The sequence below is a fragment of the Grammomys surdaster genome, unplaced genomic scaffold (genome assembly GCF_004785775.1).
Source record: "Grammomys surdaster isolate TR1022 unplaced genomic scaffold, NIH_TR_1.0 125974, whole genome shotgun sequence".
NCBI classification, from domain to species: Eukaryota; Metazoa; Chordata; class Mammalia; order Rodentia; family Muridae; genus Grammomys; species Grammomys surdaster.
Genome location: NW_021620791.1, coordinates 1,484,427 through 1,496,869, shown reverse-complemented (window position 1 = coordinate 1,496,869; position 12,443 = coordinate 1,484,427). Strand labels below are relative to the sequence as shown.

General features: G+C 47.6%; 1 protein-coding gene across 5 annotated transcripts in view; it reads left to right on the top strand.

Moving 5' to 3' along the window:
* Nucleotides 1–12,443, top strand: part of Mtss1 (MTSS I-BAR domain containing 1) — a 140,779-nt gene that overhangs the window by 16,275 nt on the left and 112,061 nt on the right. For all 5 annotated transcript variants that reach the window (XM_028753892.1, XM_028753891.1, XM_028753890.1 and 2 more), the window contains exons 2-3: nt 7,046–7,107; nt 10,437–10,510. In XM_028753892.1, coding sequence (XP_028609725.1) covers nt 7,046–7,107; nt 10,437–10,510 — 136 coding nt within the window. The remainder of the gene's footprint in view (nt 1–7,045; nt 7,108–10,436; nt 10,511–12,443) is intronic.

Genomic DNA, 12,443 nt, shown 5'->3' with positions numbered 1-12,443 from the left:
CCAGGGTTGGGTACATCAGTTAATGGTTGAGAAGTGCGGCTACAGATACCTGCCTGGTGCCTAGCAACTGTTTAGAAAGTGCTGATGGCTGATGTGGCTGTCACTGGTGATCTCCTTCAAAAGAATCCAGGACCTATCAGGTCCTACCTGCCTTGCATTGTCTTAGCTGTGACTGCTAGTGAGCCAGCCTCTCTCTGGCTCCTTCTGGGCAGGACAAAGGTCTTTGAGCTGGAACTCAGTTCCCTACAGCCTGACCCTGCTAATCCTAATTTTCTTCACCATAGAACTCTCCTCGTGAGAGTCCTCTCTGGTTCCCCTGGCTCCTCTTATGTTGTGGGTTTTCTAACCACAGTCCCTGCCCTCCTGTGTCCCTTGAGTGGAGAGGTGCTATCGAATTCCCTCAGCTGTCCCATGATCTTGACTGTCACAGTGGGGCCAGTATGGAGAAGCAGTTGGTACATTATTTATCGAGCACTGGTAACCAGCTTTAGGAGGCTGAGGAGTTACATTTTGTCCTCCGCGGGTGGGAAGCCATCCCTTGTTTAGTAGGGAACAGAATCAAGGGAGGCCACACCAAATCAGAGTGACTTCTGTGTCCTGCTCCCGCACTGGTTGACTGACTGCATGGCTCCTGACTTGGGACAAGTGGAGGCAGAGAAGGGAGGTGAGAAGAGAGGGAGGGACTCTTGACTCGAAGGTTGGATGTGGAGAAGGCAGTTTATGGGTTGGTTAGCTACCAAATTTTCTAAAGAGAGGAGATTTAGGAAAGCTTCTCCCTAGAGAAAAAAGAGTAGAATTTTATTCTCTCATCTTTCCCCAGGTCTGTGACCCATGAGCCAGGTTTGCATATCACCTGGCCAGTTTGGAGTTGATGTCACCTGTCATCTGAAAGAGGGTCACCCTGGCTCCCTCTGCTGTCCTGTTTGCGGTTTAGCTCCGGACTTTGCTCTTGAAGGCTGGCCTCAGCGACCTTGTCCACCCTGGCCGGTTTTGTTCCTATTCAGCAAAATTGTAGCACCTCAGTATCCCCTGGGTTCTTTGTCCCCTGCCAGCTGTGTCCGCAAAGTCCTTGCCTTGAGGTTTAGAAGAGAGAGAGACCCTGCCACATGGCTCAGAGATGAATCACATGATGTACTAAGCCGAGGGAATGGGCACAGCTAATTCAGCAGGGTGGGTGATGAGGAAGTATGACAGAATGTTCTGGAAGAAGTAGCATTTGTGTTGGGCAGTGAGTGAAGTTTGTAAGATTATTGAGCTCCACTCTCCTCCACTCTGGAGTTCTGAAGAGAGGACAGCCATTGGGTAGTGTTTGTGGAGCATGATGGGAACCCCATGAGGTAGGTACCTGCATGAAGTCATGTGATCAGGAAAGACTCTCCTATCCGGTGTGTTTTGATGAATAAATGGTTTTTTTCTTCTTTTCTTAAGTAGGGTGCTTCCTTCTCTAACTCTGGTGTAATCTGAATTCAGTGTTCAGGGCTTCTAAAAGCTCCTTCCCCATTTCCGCAAGGCCTCAAGGGGCTCCTGGGGAGGAGGGTCTGATTTTGCTTGTGACTTTGGGTGCTGGGTGGAGCCTTGTTTTCTTTGGTTGTGGTGTGTCTGAAAAGTTCTGAAACCTACATGTGTTCTCTGAAGAGTGTCACAGTGAGTGGGCGTGGGTGTGTCCTTCCCACAGCTCTGGGAGACATTCCTCAAGGGTTTTTTCCACTGTGCACAGGACACCTGCAAAAACACTTGAAACCCAGGATCATCTTCCTGCGGCTGCTTGGTGCAGACTGAGTGGAGACCTGGGTTGGCATCGCTATGCAGAGGTTCTGAGTGCATCCAGGGTCTTCTGAAGCCTGCCTACCACCTTTGTCAAGTCTCCCAGTAGTAAACACCCCTGGAGCTTTAAACAATTGCCTTTCAATCTCTCTACAGGCACTTCTTCCCTGCACACATCCTCCAAGCCTTTGGCTTTTGTAGTAAGACTCCTTTTAGGTGGGTAGAAACTGTCCCCCCCACCACCACCAAAGAAACGTTTTTTTAAACGTTTCTATCACCTTGTTTTTTAAGTTTGAATAACATTTACGCTTTTTTTTCATCTTCTAATAATCAAGTTTCTGTTTTATGTTCTTAGAATCTTTTTCTTGAAGACTCTATTAAATTACAGATTGCCTAAAATGGGTGGGTTTGACACTGATAGATCCTCGGATAGCATTAGCTCAGGAGACGGGAGAGAGCTGCTTCTGGAAGCCTTCTCCTGGCTGGGTGGGCGTTTGTGGGTGGGAGGCTGTGTGCTATATCCCTTGATGAGAAAGGGGACACTCTTTCCCCCTCCTTCTTTCCTTTTCTAATTTGGGAACAATAGACGTGAGGTTTCGGGTAGGTGTAGATTCACCCCCCTCCCCTCCCCTCCCAGCCCTGGGAATTGAACCTAGGGCCTCACGCATGCTCGGTGTACTCTCTACCACTGAGCTGTATTCCCACCCCAGGTGAGTTTTGTCAGTGGTTTGAGCTATTGCAGTTCCCAGGCACACTGATCTCGGTTTGGGCAAGTACCTCATTGTCTGTTTAGGATAAGCAGACAAACCTGCTGACACTGTAGACACTGGAGCAGCCTTGGTCTGTTCTTCCCAAATAAGGTTAATGTAGCGAGAGCCACCTTTTGCCTCGTACCTTGGCTGGTTGAGGTACCAGGGATGAGGAATCCCAGCTTGCAGAACTAGCTGATGTACAGTGCGGCTTCCGGCGAGCATCCTGAGGGAGCTCTCTCAGAGTCTGTGAATGCCAGTATCCATCTCCTCAAACACGTCTCTGTGTGCCAGTTACTGCGTTGAGTCCCTTTGGGTGTGACCTTATTTATTTATTTATTTGTACAGCTTTTCTGAGGTACCACACACAAATCTTATAATGTGCCCATTGAAAGCGGATAGGCCTTTGGTTTGTAGTATGTTCATAGAGTTGCACAACCCTGACCGCACAGTTTTTGAGCACTTTCATCACCCAAGAGAGAACTCCCTCTTAGCCATAAATCCCTATTTTCCGCCAGTGCAGCCACTCCCCATGGCTCCTGGCAGTCCCGTAACTGCTTCTAGCTCTAGTTCCCTCCTGTCTAATTAGAATTAAACATCCTTGGCCAACCCCACCCACATCCCCGCTCCTCCCACCACTGGACCAGATGTTTTAGGTTCCACACCAGTAAGAGCATGTGGGGTTTGTCTTTCTGTGTCTAGCTTGTTTCCTCTAATGCTATACTCTGTAGCTTCATCTGAGCTGTCTCGGTGACGGCATGAACGATCGTCCACGGTGCAGATGTGCGTTATCTGTGACCCATCCTCAGTTGATTGACACTTGGGTTGGTGCCTGTGTTAGCCAGGAGTGCAGACATCTCCTTGGCATTGCTATGGCCTCATGTAGTCCCCTGTGAGTTAACAGTGTCTCCACTTGAACATCCAATGACTCTAATGTCACATAGCAAATGGAAGTAGTAAGGTTCAATCCAGGGTTCTCTATTCCTCTCCCACCGTCTTTCAGTGTTAATAAGTGGTGCTACTCCTCAGGGTGGTGGAATTGTCCTATACCTGATCTTAACCAAAGGCAGTGATGTGACTGAGTTGTTTTAATTATTATCATTATAGGGAAATGGGCCCCCAAGGGTCCAGTGATTTCCCCTAGTGAATGACTGGCCTGGCTCTGCCTAGAACTTAGGTGATGGGCCCATGCCTCTGGTTAGCCAGCATGTTGTCACAGAGTATTGTAGCCCAGGGTGACCTCGAAGTCAGTGTGGCCAAGGTTGGCCCAGTACTCCTTAACTGTTTTCCAAATAAATGAATTATAGGCATAGACAACCACATCTGGCCTGATACAACTGACACTTGGGTGGGAAAGGCCTATTCTCACATCTTGCTTTATACCATAGATGACTGTGGTACCTCCAGCCAGAAGAAGGCTGACACATGTCTAAATGGCCGGCACATGTCTATATGGCCTTAGTTTTCCCCAGGAGCTTCTTGTCAGGTCTTGTGGATGAGAAAGAACTAGACAGACAGTAATGAGTCTCCATCTTCAGTGCTCCTGAAAGATACATTTGTCTGGACAGATCCCTAGCAGCCTGACAGAGGTCTCCGAGTTACCCCGAACTCTAGTTCCAGGGCAGAGTATTCCTCTACAGGTTTGATAGAGAAATAGTGAAGACAGAGAGATCAGCAAGATCTTTATGGTGTCCTGATGAGGCCGCAGTGGAGGCCAGAACACCCTCAAGGTAGTTTGGTCGGCCGGCCTATCTATCTATCATCTGTTATTCTCTTTCTCTTCCCCTCCTTCCTTCCCTCCCCCTCTCTCCTTTCCTTCTCTTGCTTACTTGAGTGTGTGTGTATACCTGTGTGTGTGTGTGTGTGCGCGCGCGCGTTTGTGTGTAGGTGTAGGTGGGCCAGGGGACATCTTAAATTATCCTCAAGAATGCTGTCTTTGTTGCAGATAGGGTCTCTCATTGGTTGGGCATTCACTGGTTAGGCTAGATGGTTGGCCAACTAGCCCCAGGGATCTGTCAGTTTCTATCTCTTCAGTACTGGTATTCCAAGCACATACCACCATGCCCTGAATTTTTATGAGCATTCTGAGGGGTCCAACTCAGGTCTTCCTGCTTGCTTCCTGTCTTTCCAGTCCCCTTGGCCTTTTTTTGTTTGTTTGTTTTTGTTTGTTTGTTTGTTTGTTTGTTTTTTGAGACATCATCTTTTGTAGTTCAGTCTAGCCTTGAAGTTGCTAAGTAAGCAAAGCTGGCCTTTCACTCCAAGTGCTGGGATTATAGTTGTGGACTACCGTGACTAGCTTGTGTATCATACTGAGTTGTGTGGTTGGGTCGAGGACACCCCCAGGGCTTAAACCCAGGATAAGGGCCATGTGTCAAGAACTATGTCTAGATGTTGACTCAGATGTAGCTGCCAAAGGACCTCTACCCAGAGTCCTGGTACAGCTTAGCTTTTCGAGGGAGCAAATGGCAGAGAAGAGACCAAGCAGGTCCCAGATGCACCATTGCAGAGCAGCTGGCCGGGAGCTAGCAGCATATGCAAACCAGACTGAGAGGCTAGGCCTGGTCGGAAATTCATGGTGTGACTGTTGCCAGAACCTCTAATTTGGTCTTAAATTTTTTTTTAATGCAATGACTTTATTGTTTTCATTAAAGTGATACATGACCCTTATAAAAACAAAACAAAACAACATTCCATAGAGGAAAGTACAAAGGAAAAAAAGGCAATATATTGGTCCAAATCTTAGCTCCCAGAAGCAACCCATTTTAATAAGAAGACAGCTTTCCATGTAACCCCTATGCACACTGCAGACAGAACTGATGGCTAGAGAAATATATACACAGGTATTTTAAACAAGGTGTTAACTCTTATGCGTATAAGCTTCAGAATAAAAACCTGTTCCTTTTAAGTATTGGAGGAAGTGACTGAAGACGTAACTGGGAACCAGCAGCCAGACTACTTCGTTACCCGAGAACTAGGTTCTCAGGTGTGTCTTAAGACACTGGTTCTTAACCAGGGCTGATTTTTGCCCCCACAGGGTACCTGACAGTCTCTAGAGATAATTTCGTTGGTCAGAACAAGGACTTGGAGGCTTCTGGCATCACAGTAACAGAGGCCAGAGATGCTGCTTGCCGCCCTGTGAGGTACAAGCCAGCACCACAGCAGAGATCCACACACCCAGGGTGCTGGCAGTACCGAGGCGGAGAGACAGCAGCGAGCTTAGGAGAGAATGGTCCATGGCGGCCATGACGAGGTGATGGCATGGACTCGCTCGACTGCACTTTTAGCCGGTTTGGGCTTGGCATCTGTGACGAAAGCTACAATGGGTAATTTAATCCCTCCCAACCCCCATTCTCCTCTTAGCAACAAAAACAAAAGGTGTCATAATACTATTTTTACCTTGTCAAGATGCCTACCGTTTTTATCCTCTTCTGGAACTATGACCCCCCCCACCCCCTTCCACACACGTGAATGGTTCAGTGACAAATGGCATATCCCCACCCATGTTTTACCTCTACTGGGTTTGTTTAGAGTCACATCTTGGTGGATGCTGCATTGTCTCAATAAATATGTAATGTGTATTGGGAGGGAGGTGGCAGGCGGCACGCTGGCTCGCCCTGCTCAGGACAGAAACTACTTATTTGTGTCTTAGTGCTGTACTCAGGAGGAGGAGACCCGCTGTGCTCTAGGATAGGAGGGACTATGCGGTGGGGACTTGAGGGTTCAGTACAGAGGAAAGGTTATCAGTGTTCTTTCTGAGGGCTTCTGGAAGGTTAGAACCAGAGCCGTGTGAACACTACGGACAGACGGCTTGGGATGCCTCCTTTGCTAAAGTGTGCTGGCAAACCACCTGTTGCCATAGTGTACACAGATGCCGGGTTAAACATCAGCTGGGTGGCTATATTTAGGTTATTTTCGAGCCTTGGGATTCTGATAGGCTGATAGTACTTCTCGACAGCCACCTGTCCTAAGGAAGGGTTTCAGTCATCTGGCTCTCTCCTTGTGCTGTGTGTGACAAAGAGAATAGACAGAGCCATATTGTGTACACAGGTGACCCAGGAGAGAGCCTTGTATGTTCTGGGGTTTATTTATTTATTTATTTATTTTTTTCAAGACAGGATTTCTCTGTTTAGCCCTGGCTGTTTTGAAACTCGCTCTGTAGATGAGGCTGAGGTTGGTCTCAAACTCACAGAGATCTGCCTGCCTCTGTTTCCCAGTGCTGGGATAAAAGGCATACACCACCACAGCAAGGCATATTCTATATTTTTAAAATTTGGACCCGCCAATATAATGCTGACTCCAAGGTGTAGATGTTAGACTTTGTGAAGCTAGTTCCTGTTGGTGTCCATGGTTATTTGCAAGGCTGTGGTGACAGGGCACATCTGAAACCATTCCAGAGCCATTGCCTGTCGATGGTGTATATATTAAAGAACCCTACAAAGGAAGATCACATCTGCAGATTGTTCCTTGCATGGTTGAAATTGGGTGTTTGGCTCATCACACTGTGACTGATTGCTGGCTTTGTTCTATCCTAGGGGAGCTATCCAGTTTGGGAAGACTTCATAAACAAAGCTGGAAAGCTGCAGTCCCAGCTGCGGTAAGTAGAAACACGTATTCTACAGGAAAAGGTGACATCCTTAGGCAAGACAGGGAGGTGGATCGGCACACACGTCTGGCTTGAATTTAGAAGTGTCACAGACAGAGAAGTGCATAGCAGGCACAGTATAGAGCTGTATCAATTCATAGTCTCCTGTTGCACCCCTCGCCCCAGTCTTGTGTGAACTCAAACTCAAGTCGGCTCTGCCTCCTGCCATAGGAATTTTCAGAGTTGATTACATAGAGTAGCAATGGGTAATGTTTACATGGTGCCCACTGTATGCCAGGCTTATGTGAACTCGTCAGAAATCTCACTCCCACAAGCTTAAAAGAGCAGGCGTTAGTTTTCCTGATCTGGAAGCTGAGGCACAGGTGACAGCCTGTTCATAAAGAAGCCACTAGTGACAGAAACAGAGATGTAAACAGGAGTGGTCCAGTTCCAGAGTCCAAATTTGTTCTCATTCACTTGTGTTCTCCTCCCGCATACAGAGTTTAAAATCTCAGTGTAGACTGGTACACGGTTCCATTTACATGAAGCGAGTCTCAGCAGCGCTAGGCTGGGTTGCACAATTCGACGTTTACTAGGCGCTTTAGAGATAGACACTTAGACACTTAGAAGTACATTTTACAGTCTGAAGGTCATACACCTCAAGAAGCGGCTCAAACACGATCTGCCGCCGATTTTCTCTAGGAACCCCATATGACCTAGTGTGCCTCTTCATTATCATTTGCTGTGATAGACGAGATGCCCACAGGTTTCATCCTCTTTGAAGTCAGTGTGGGAAGAGCTACGGCTATGGTTGGTGGATACCCCAGAAAGCATGGGACACTTGAAAATGAGTATTTGGATATCCTCGATGGTGAGATTTGGGGAGTGACTGGTTTGAGACGGATGAGAGGGGGGTGAGAGGGCAGAGCAGTGGAGCAGGAAGTAGGGGTGTCCTGAGAAAAAGAGCCACCTGGGTGGTAGACAGATAAAGGAGGGTAACTTGTCATTTCTGAGCCTATGCCAGGGCTTATCAGAGGCTGCTGCTTAGAGCTGTCGCCTAGAGGCACATGGCTCCCCTGAAGCGTAGAAGAACTGGACTCTTTTGCGCATGGGTTTCCATCAGCTTCAGTTGTGTGTGTGTAGTGGGTATTTGCAGCCTTTTATATGACCCCCAAGTGGACCTTGGACCCAGAATATGTACCTTCTCTAGTTATTGGGTCTTTGACTGTCTCCTCGATTTCTGAGCTCATTGGGTCATGTCTGGGTCTTCTCCTGAAGGCTTCATCAGCCTTCTGTCATGGGGCTGCCCTGCTCTCCTGGCCTTTTCTCATCCACGGGGCTTATCTCACATAGGTTAGCGTCCTTCTGGTCTCCCCCTGAACTAAAGCGTTTACATTTCCCCTTCCCTTTCTTGTCTAGCCTCTGATTGTTTGATGATGGGCTTTCAGTGTGGGCCTGGAGAAAGGTTGTTCTCCTTCTCTTTAGCTGGCGAGAATAGTGGAGCCTGAAGTATGGAGCTCACTGCCTGTCATCAAACATAGAATGTAAGAGTCAAGGTAGACTTCTCAGCACCTGTCTCCCCCCCCCCCCCCCCCCGCAGCCCCCCATCTCAGCACCTGTCTTCTTTTGCAGCCCCCCATCTCAGCACCTGTCTTCCCCCCACCCCCCGCAGCCCCCCATCTCAGCACCTGTCTCCCCCCAGAGCTCCCCATCTATGTCTTCTGAGATCAGGGGGCATTTCTTTATCAGTTTATCAAACTGAGAGTTTAATTTTGTGTCCTGGAGAAAGGCTGCAGCTACCGCTGCAGAAGTAGCACATCTGTCTGTCTTGGAGTGTTTAAGCTGAATCACCCCGTGAGCTCTTGGTGATTCCCTTTTTGCCGTGTGCTCAAAGAAAGGGCCAAGATGTCCTTTGTGCTGTCAGAAACGGCAGTGTGTGAGAGTCATTAAAAGCTCTTAATTCCTCAAAATTGGCCAGCGTCAATTTGCAGAAGTCGACTCCAGTGACTGTAATGGACAAGGTTTGTCTGCAGCTGGCCCATAAAATGGGGTTGATTGGCATTGAGTTGAATGAGAATAAATAAATCAGGCCAGCTTGTCAGATATTAATCGTAAGTCAGATTGAGCTATTTATAAGTCTCAGGATGTTAGATAAAGATAACTTTTTCAATGTTTGCATTTGATGTCAACACTTTAAAAATACGCTTCAAATGTGTGTGTGTGTATGTGTGTAGGAACTACTGTTTAAAATTGAGCAGATATATTCTTGATCTGTTAGAGATTCTCAGACCTGATTTAGAAATTTGGCTGAAAGGACCATGGTCAGAACCTCCTAGAACTCTCTTGTTCCGTAGGCACTATTGCTGTGTTTAAGACAGACCATTTCCTTTTCTATATTCTGAACTCAGTTCTCTAGCCTTTATTCTTCTTGTAGTGACTTTGCCTTCGTAGGAGAAAGGCTCAGTAGAAACTAGAGTCCTGTAATAAACACTTGAAGACTGCATCAGTCTTGAGTTTGGTTTGAAGCCCTTGCGTGATAGGGGACTTTTGTTGGTTTGTCACAGAGCAGCCTGGGTGGGATGCTGGTCATTCCTCGGGTCATGATGTTGTAGGCCACAGAGTGCCCAGTGTGTCCAGCTGGTTGTGCTTTCGGGAATGGGTAAGAATGAAGGAAGATTCCTAAGGCATGGACTGAGCCGTAGTTCTTCCCATTGTTGCTTTTAGGACTTCAGAAGATGCAGTTGAGAGAGCATCCTGGGGCTGAACAAAACAAACAAAACCAAAACCCAGTAGTCCAGTCTTGTAGAGTTGGAGATTTAGGAAGTAAAGCTGTACCTAGCTCGCACCCTGTGTGGCAGTGGGTCAAGGTGGGCCATGAGTCACAGTGGTGGGGCATCAGTCACTCTGGTATGAACCAGTAATCTCTAAAATGTCTTTCAACTTGTGTTCTGGGTTTTCCTTTTTTTGGGGGGTGGGGGAAGGGCAGCAAAATGTTGATCTTTCTGCTCACCAAGATTTGGTTTCCTGCCAGTTCACGTGTACATAAATTACTTTCCTATTCTAACGCTCATGTCACTTGTGCCATCTACACTTTAACAATACTTTCTTCTTCTTTGGGATACAAACACCTCCCTTCTATTTCTTTGCTAAAAGTTTTGCTTGGTAGTTTCCACAGTCAGGCCATGTTTGGGGTTGAGTGCGAGGGAGAAAACACTTATCTATTGCTAGATCACTTCTCTGGAGGGTTCTGTTCACTGTGTAGCTGAGGTTTTAGCCCAAGAGCTGCAATGAATTTGCCAGTGAGACATTCCTCACGCTTTTGTTATCTGTTTGCATTTCAGGACAACAGTAGTAGCAGCAGCTGCCTTCTTGGACGCCTTTCAGAAAGTGGCTGACATGGCCACCAACACACGTGGTGAGCAGATGGAAGGCTGCCTTCCAGCACTAACTGGATCCAGCACGTGGGCTCTCCCCCTGGGCGGTTTCCCGAGAAGATACGGCTCTAGTTATCAGAGCCTGGCTGACTCATAGTTTTCATATATTTTTAACTCCGTGAGGTTGCGCATGTTAGAAGTTGTAACTAGTTCCCCAGATAGTGAAGTGTGTGTGAAGACTAGACAAGAAAGGAAAGGAGCCACCGTTCCTTCATGAGGCAGCTGGCTGTGGGTGTAACTCTATGCTCACTCAGTATAGGGCCTCGAGCTGCACCGTTGGGCCTGCTGTGACCTCCAGCAAGTTGCCTTATGCTCCTCCATGGTACCTGCTGGAATGGGAAGTCCTGGAGACAATTACATAGCTACTGTCCTGGGTTCTCATCAAACAAGGAATCCTTTTATGATAGGCACAGCATCCCGTGGGCTGTAACCATCTCTCTGTCCCTAGTCCTCCGCTGCAGACCCCATGAACAAGAGACCGATATAGTCCTGATTGTACCCCACAAGACACGGTGTCCAGAGCCTAATTGATATTTAAAATGTGTTTATGAAAGCAGTGACCAGAAGGTGTAATCTTTTGAAAAGATTTCATGGTTTCAGAGAATCTCAGGGTTTTTCATGAGATGTGAGAGGCGCCAGGAGAAAGGGGATACATGTAGGTTCACCTTCCTCTCATTCCCATGCAGCTAGTCTCTACTGGTTCCTTGCTTGGTCCTTCTGGGCTCCCTCATTGCATGCATAGCTATGAAGCTGCTCTCACTGATATTGGGAACTTTGGGTGTTTAGGGCAAAGCTGAGCCTCATTCCTAGTTACCTCCAGTGGTCCATCAAAACTGACTGTGGGCACTTAATTAAATATTCATAGATTGACACTCCAGATCCTTCTGGTGCAGGTCTGTCATGGGACCACAAGAACCAATATGTTTCCCCCTTGTCCCCAGAGGGCACACCGTTTGAGTAGGGAGACCGAGATGTGTAAATAAAGAATGCCTGTGCAGAAATAGTATGTGCGGCAAGGTAATAGCTGAATCACAGAGTACCAGGGGAGTATTGGAAAGTGAGCAATTAACCCAGCGCAGGGAACCCATTTCCCCAGGGGAGGTACTGTGTCTCCTCCTTTCTGAAATGCCAATAGCATTGCAGAACGTTCCCATGGCAGAATGACTGTGCCGTCAGCATCAGGCTTCCTTAGTCTGTCTGGTTTGTCTGTGCGGTGAAGGTCCTAACCCGTATAGTTTTGAAATTCCTTTAAAATGACTTGACTTAGATGTGCCTGTTGTAGAAACTCGGGAAACTTCGGTTCTAAAGAACTTAACATGCAAACCAGTGTTTGCTCCTGTGTAAATGTGTCTCTCCATCCCAGGTGTATTTCCTTCTCCCCTCAGCTGTCTGGAACTGTCAGCCAGACACAGGTTATCTACTTTGTGCAAGTGCTGGGGTGTGTGTGGGGACCAGAAGACAGCTTGCTGGAGTTGGTTCTCTGTTTCTAGCATGTGGGTTCAGGGATCAAACTGAGGCCCTCAGGTCTCCATCTTAGGTCCTCAGGTCTCCATCTTTGGCAGCAGGGGTTATTACCCGCTGAGCCTTCTTTTTTTTGAGATAGTCTTAAGTAGCCAAGACTACCCTTGGGCCCATTCTGCAGCTGAGGATGACCTTGAACTTCTGACCCTCCTGTTTCTGCCTCCTGGGTGCTGGGATCACAGGCGTGAGGGAGCCATCATGCCCAGCGTGGGATTGAATTCCCAAGGTTCTAGAATTCAGAGTATGTGTTTAGATTTTACTGTTAAATTACTGAGTGGACCATAAAGGAGCAACGGGAAAGGTGACCCTGATTGTCTGTGATTTCCTGTGGTAAGAACCTGAGTTTTTGAAGAGGCTGCTCCCAGGATGCTTTTTTTTTTGGGGGGGGGGGGG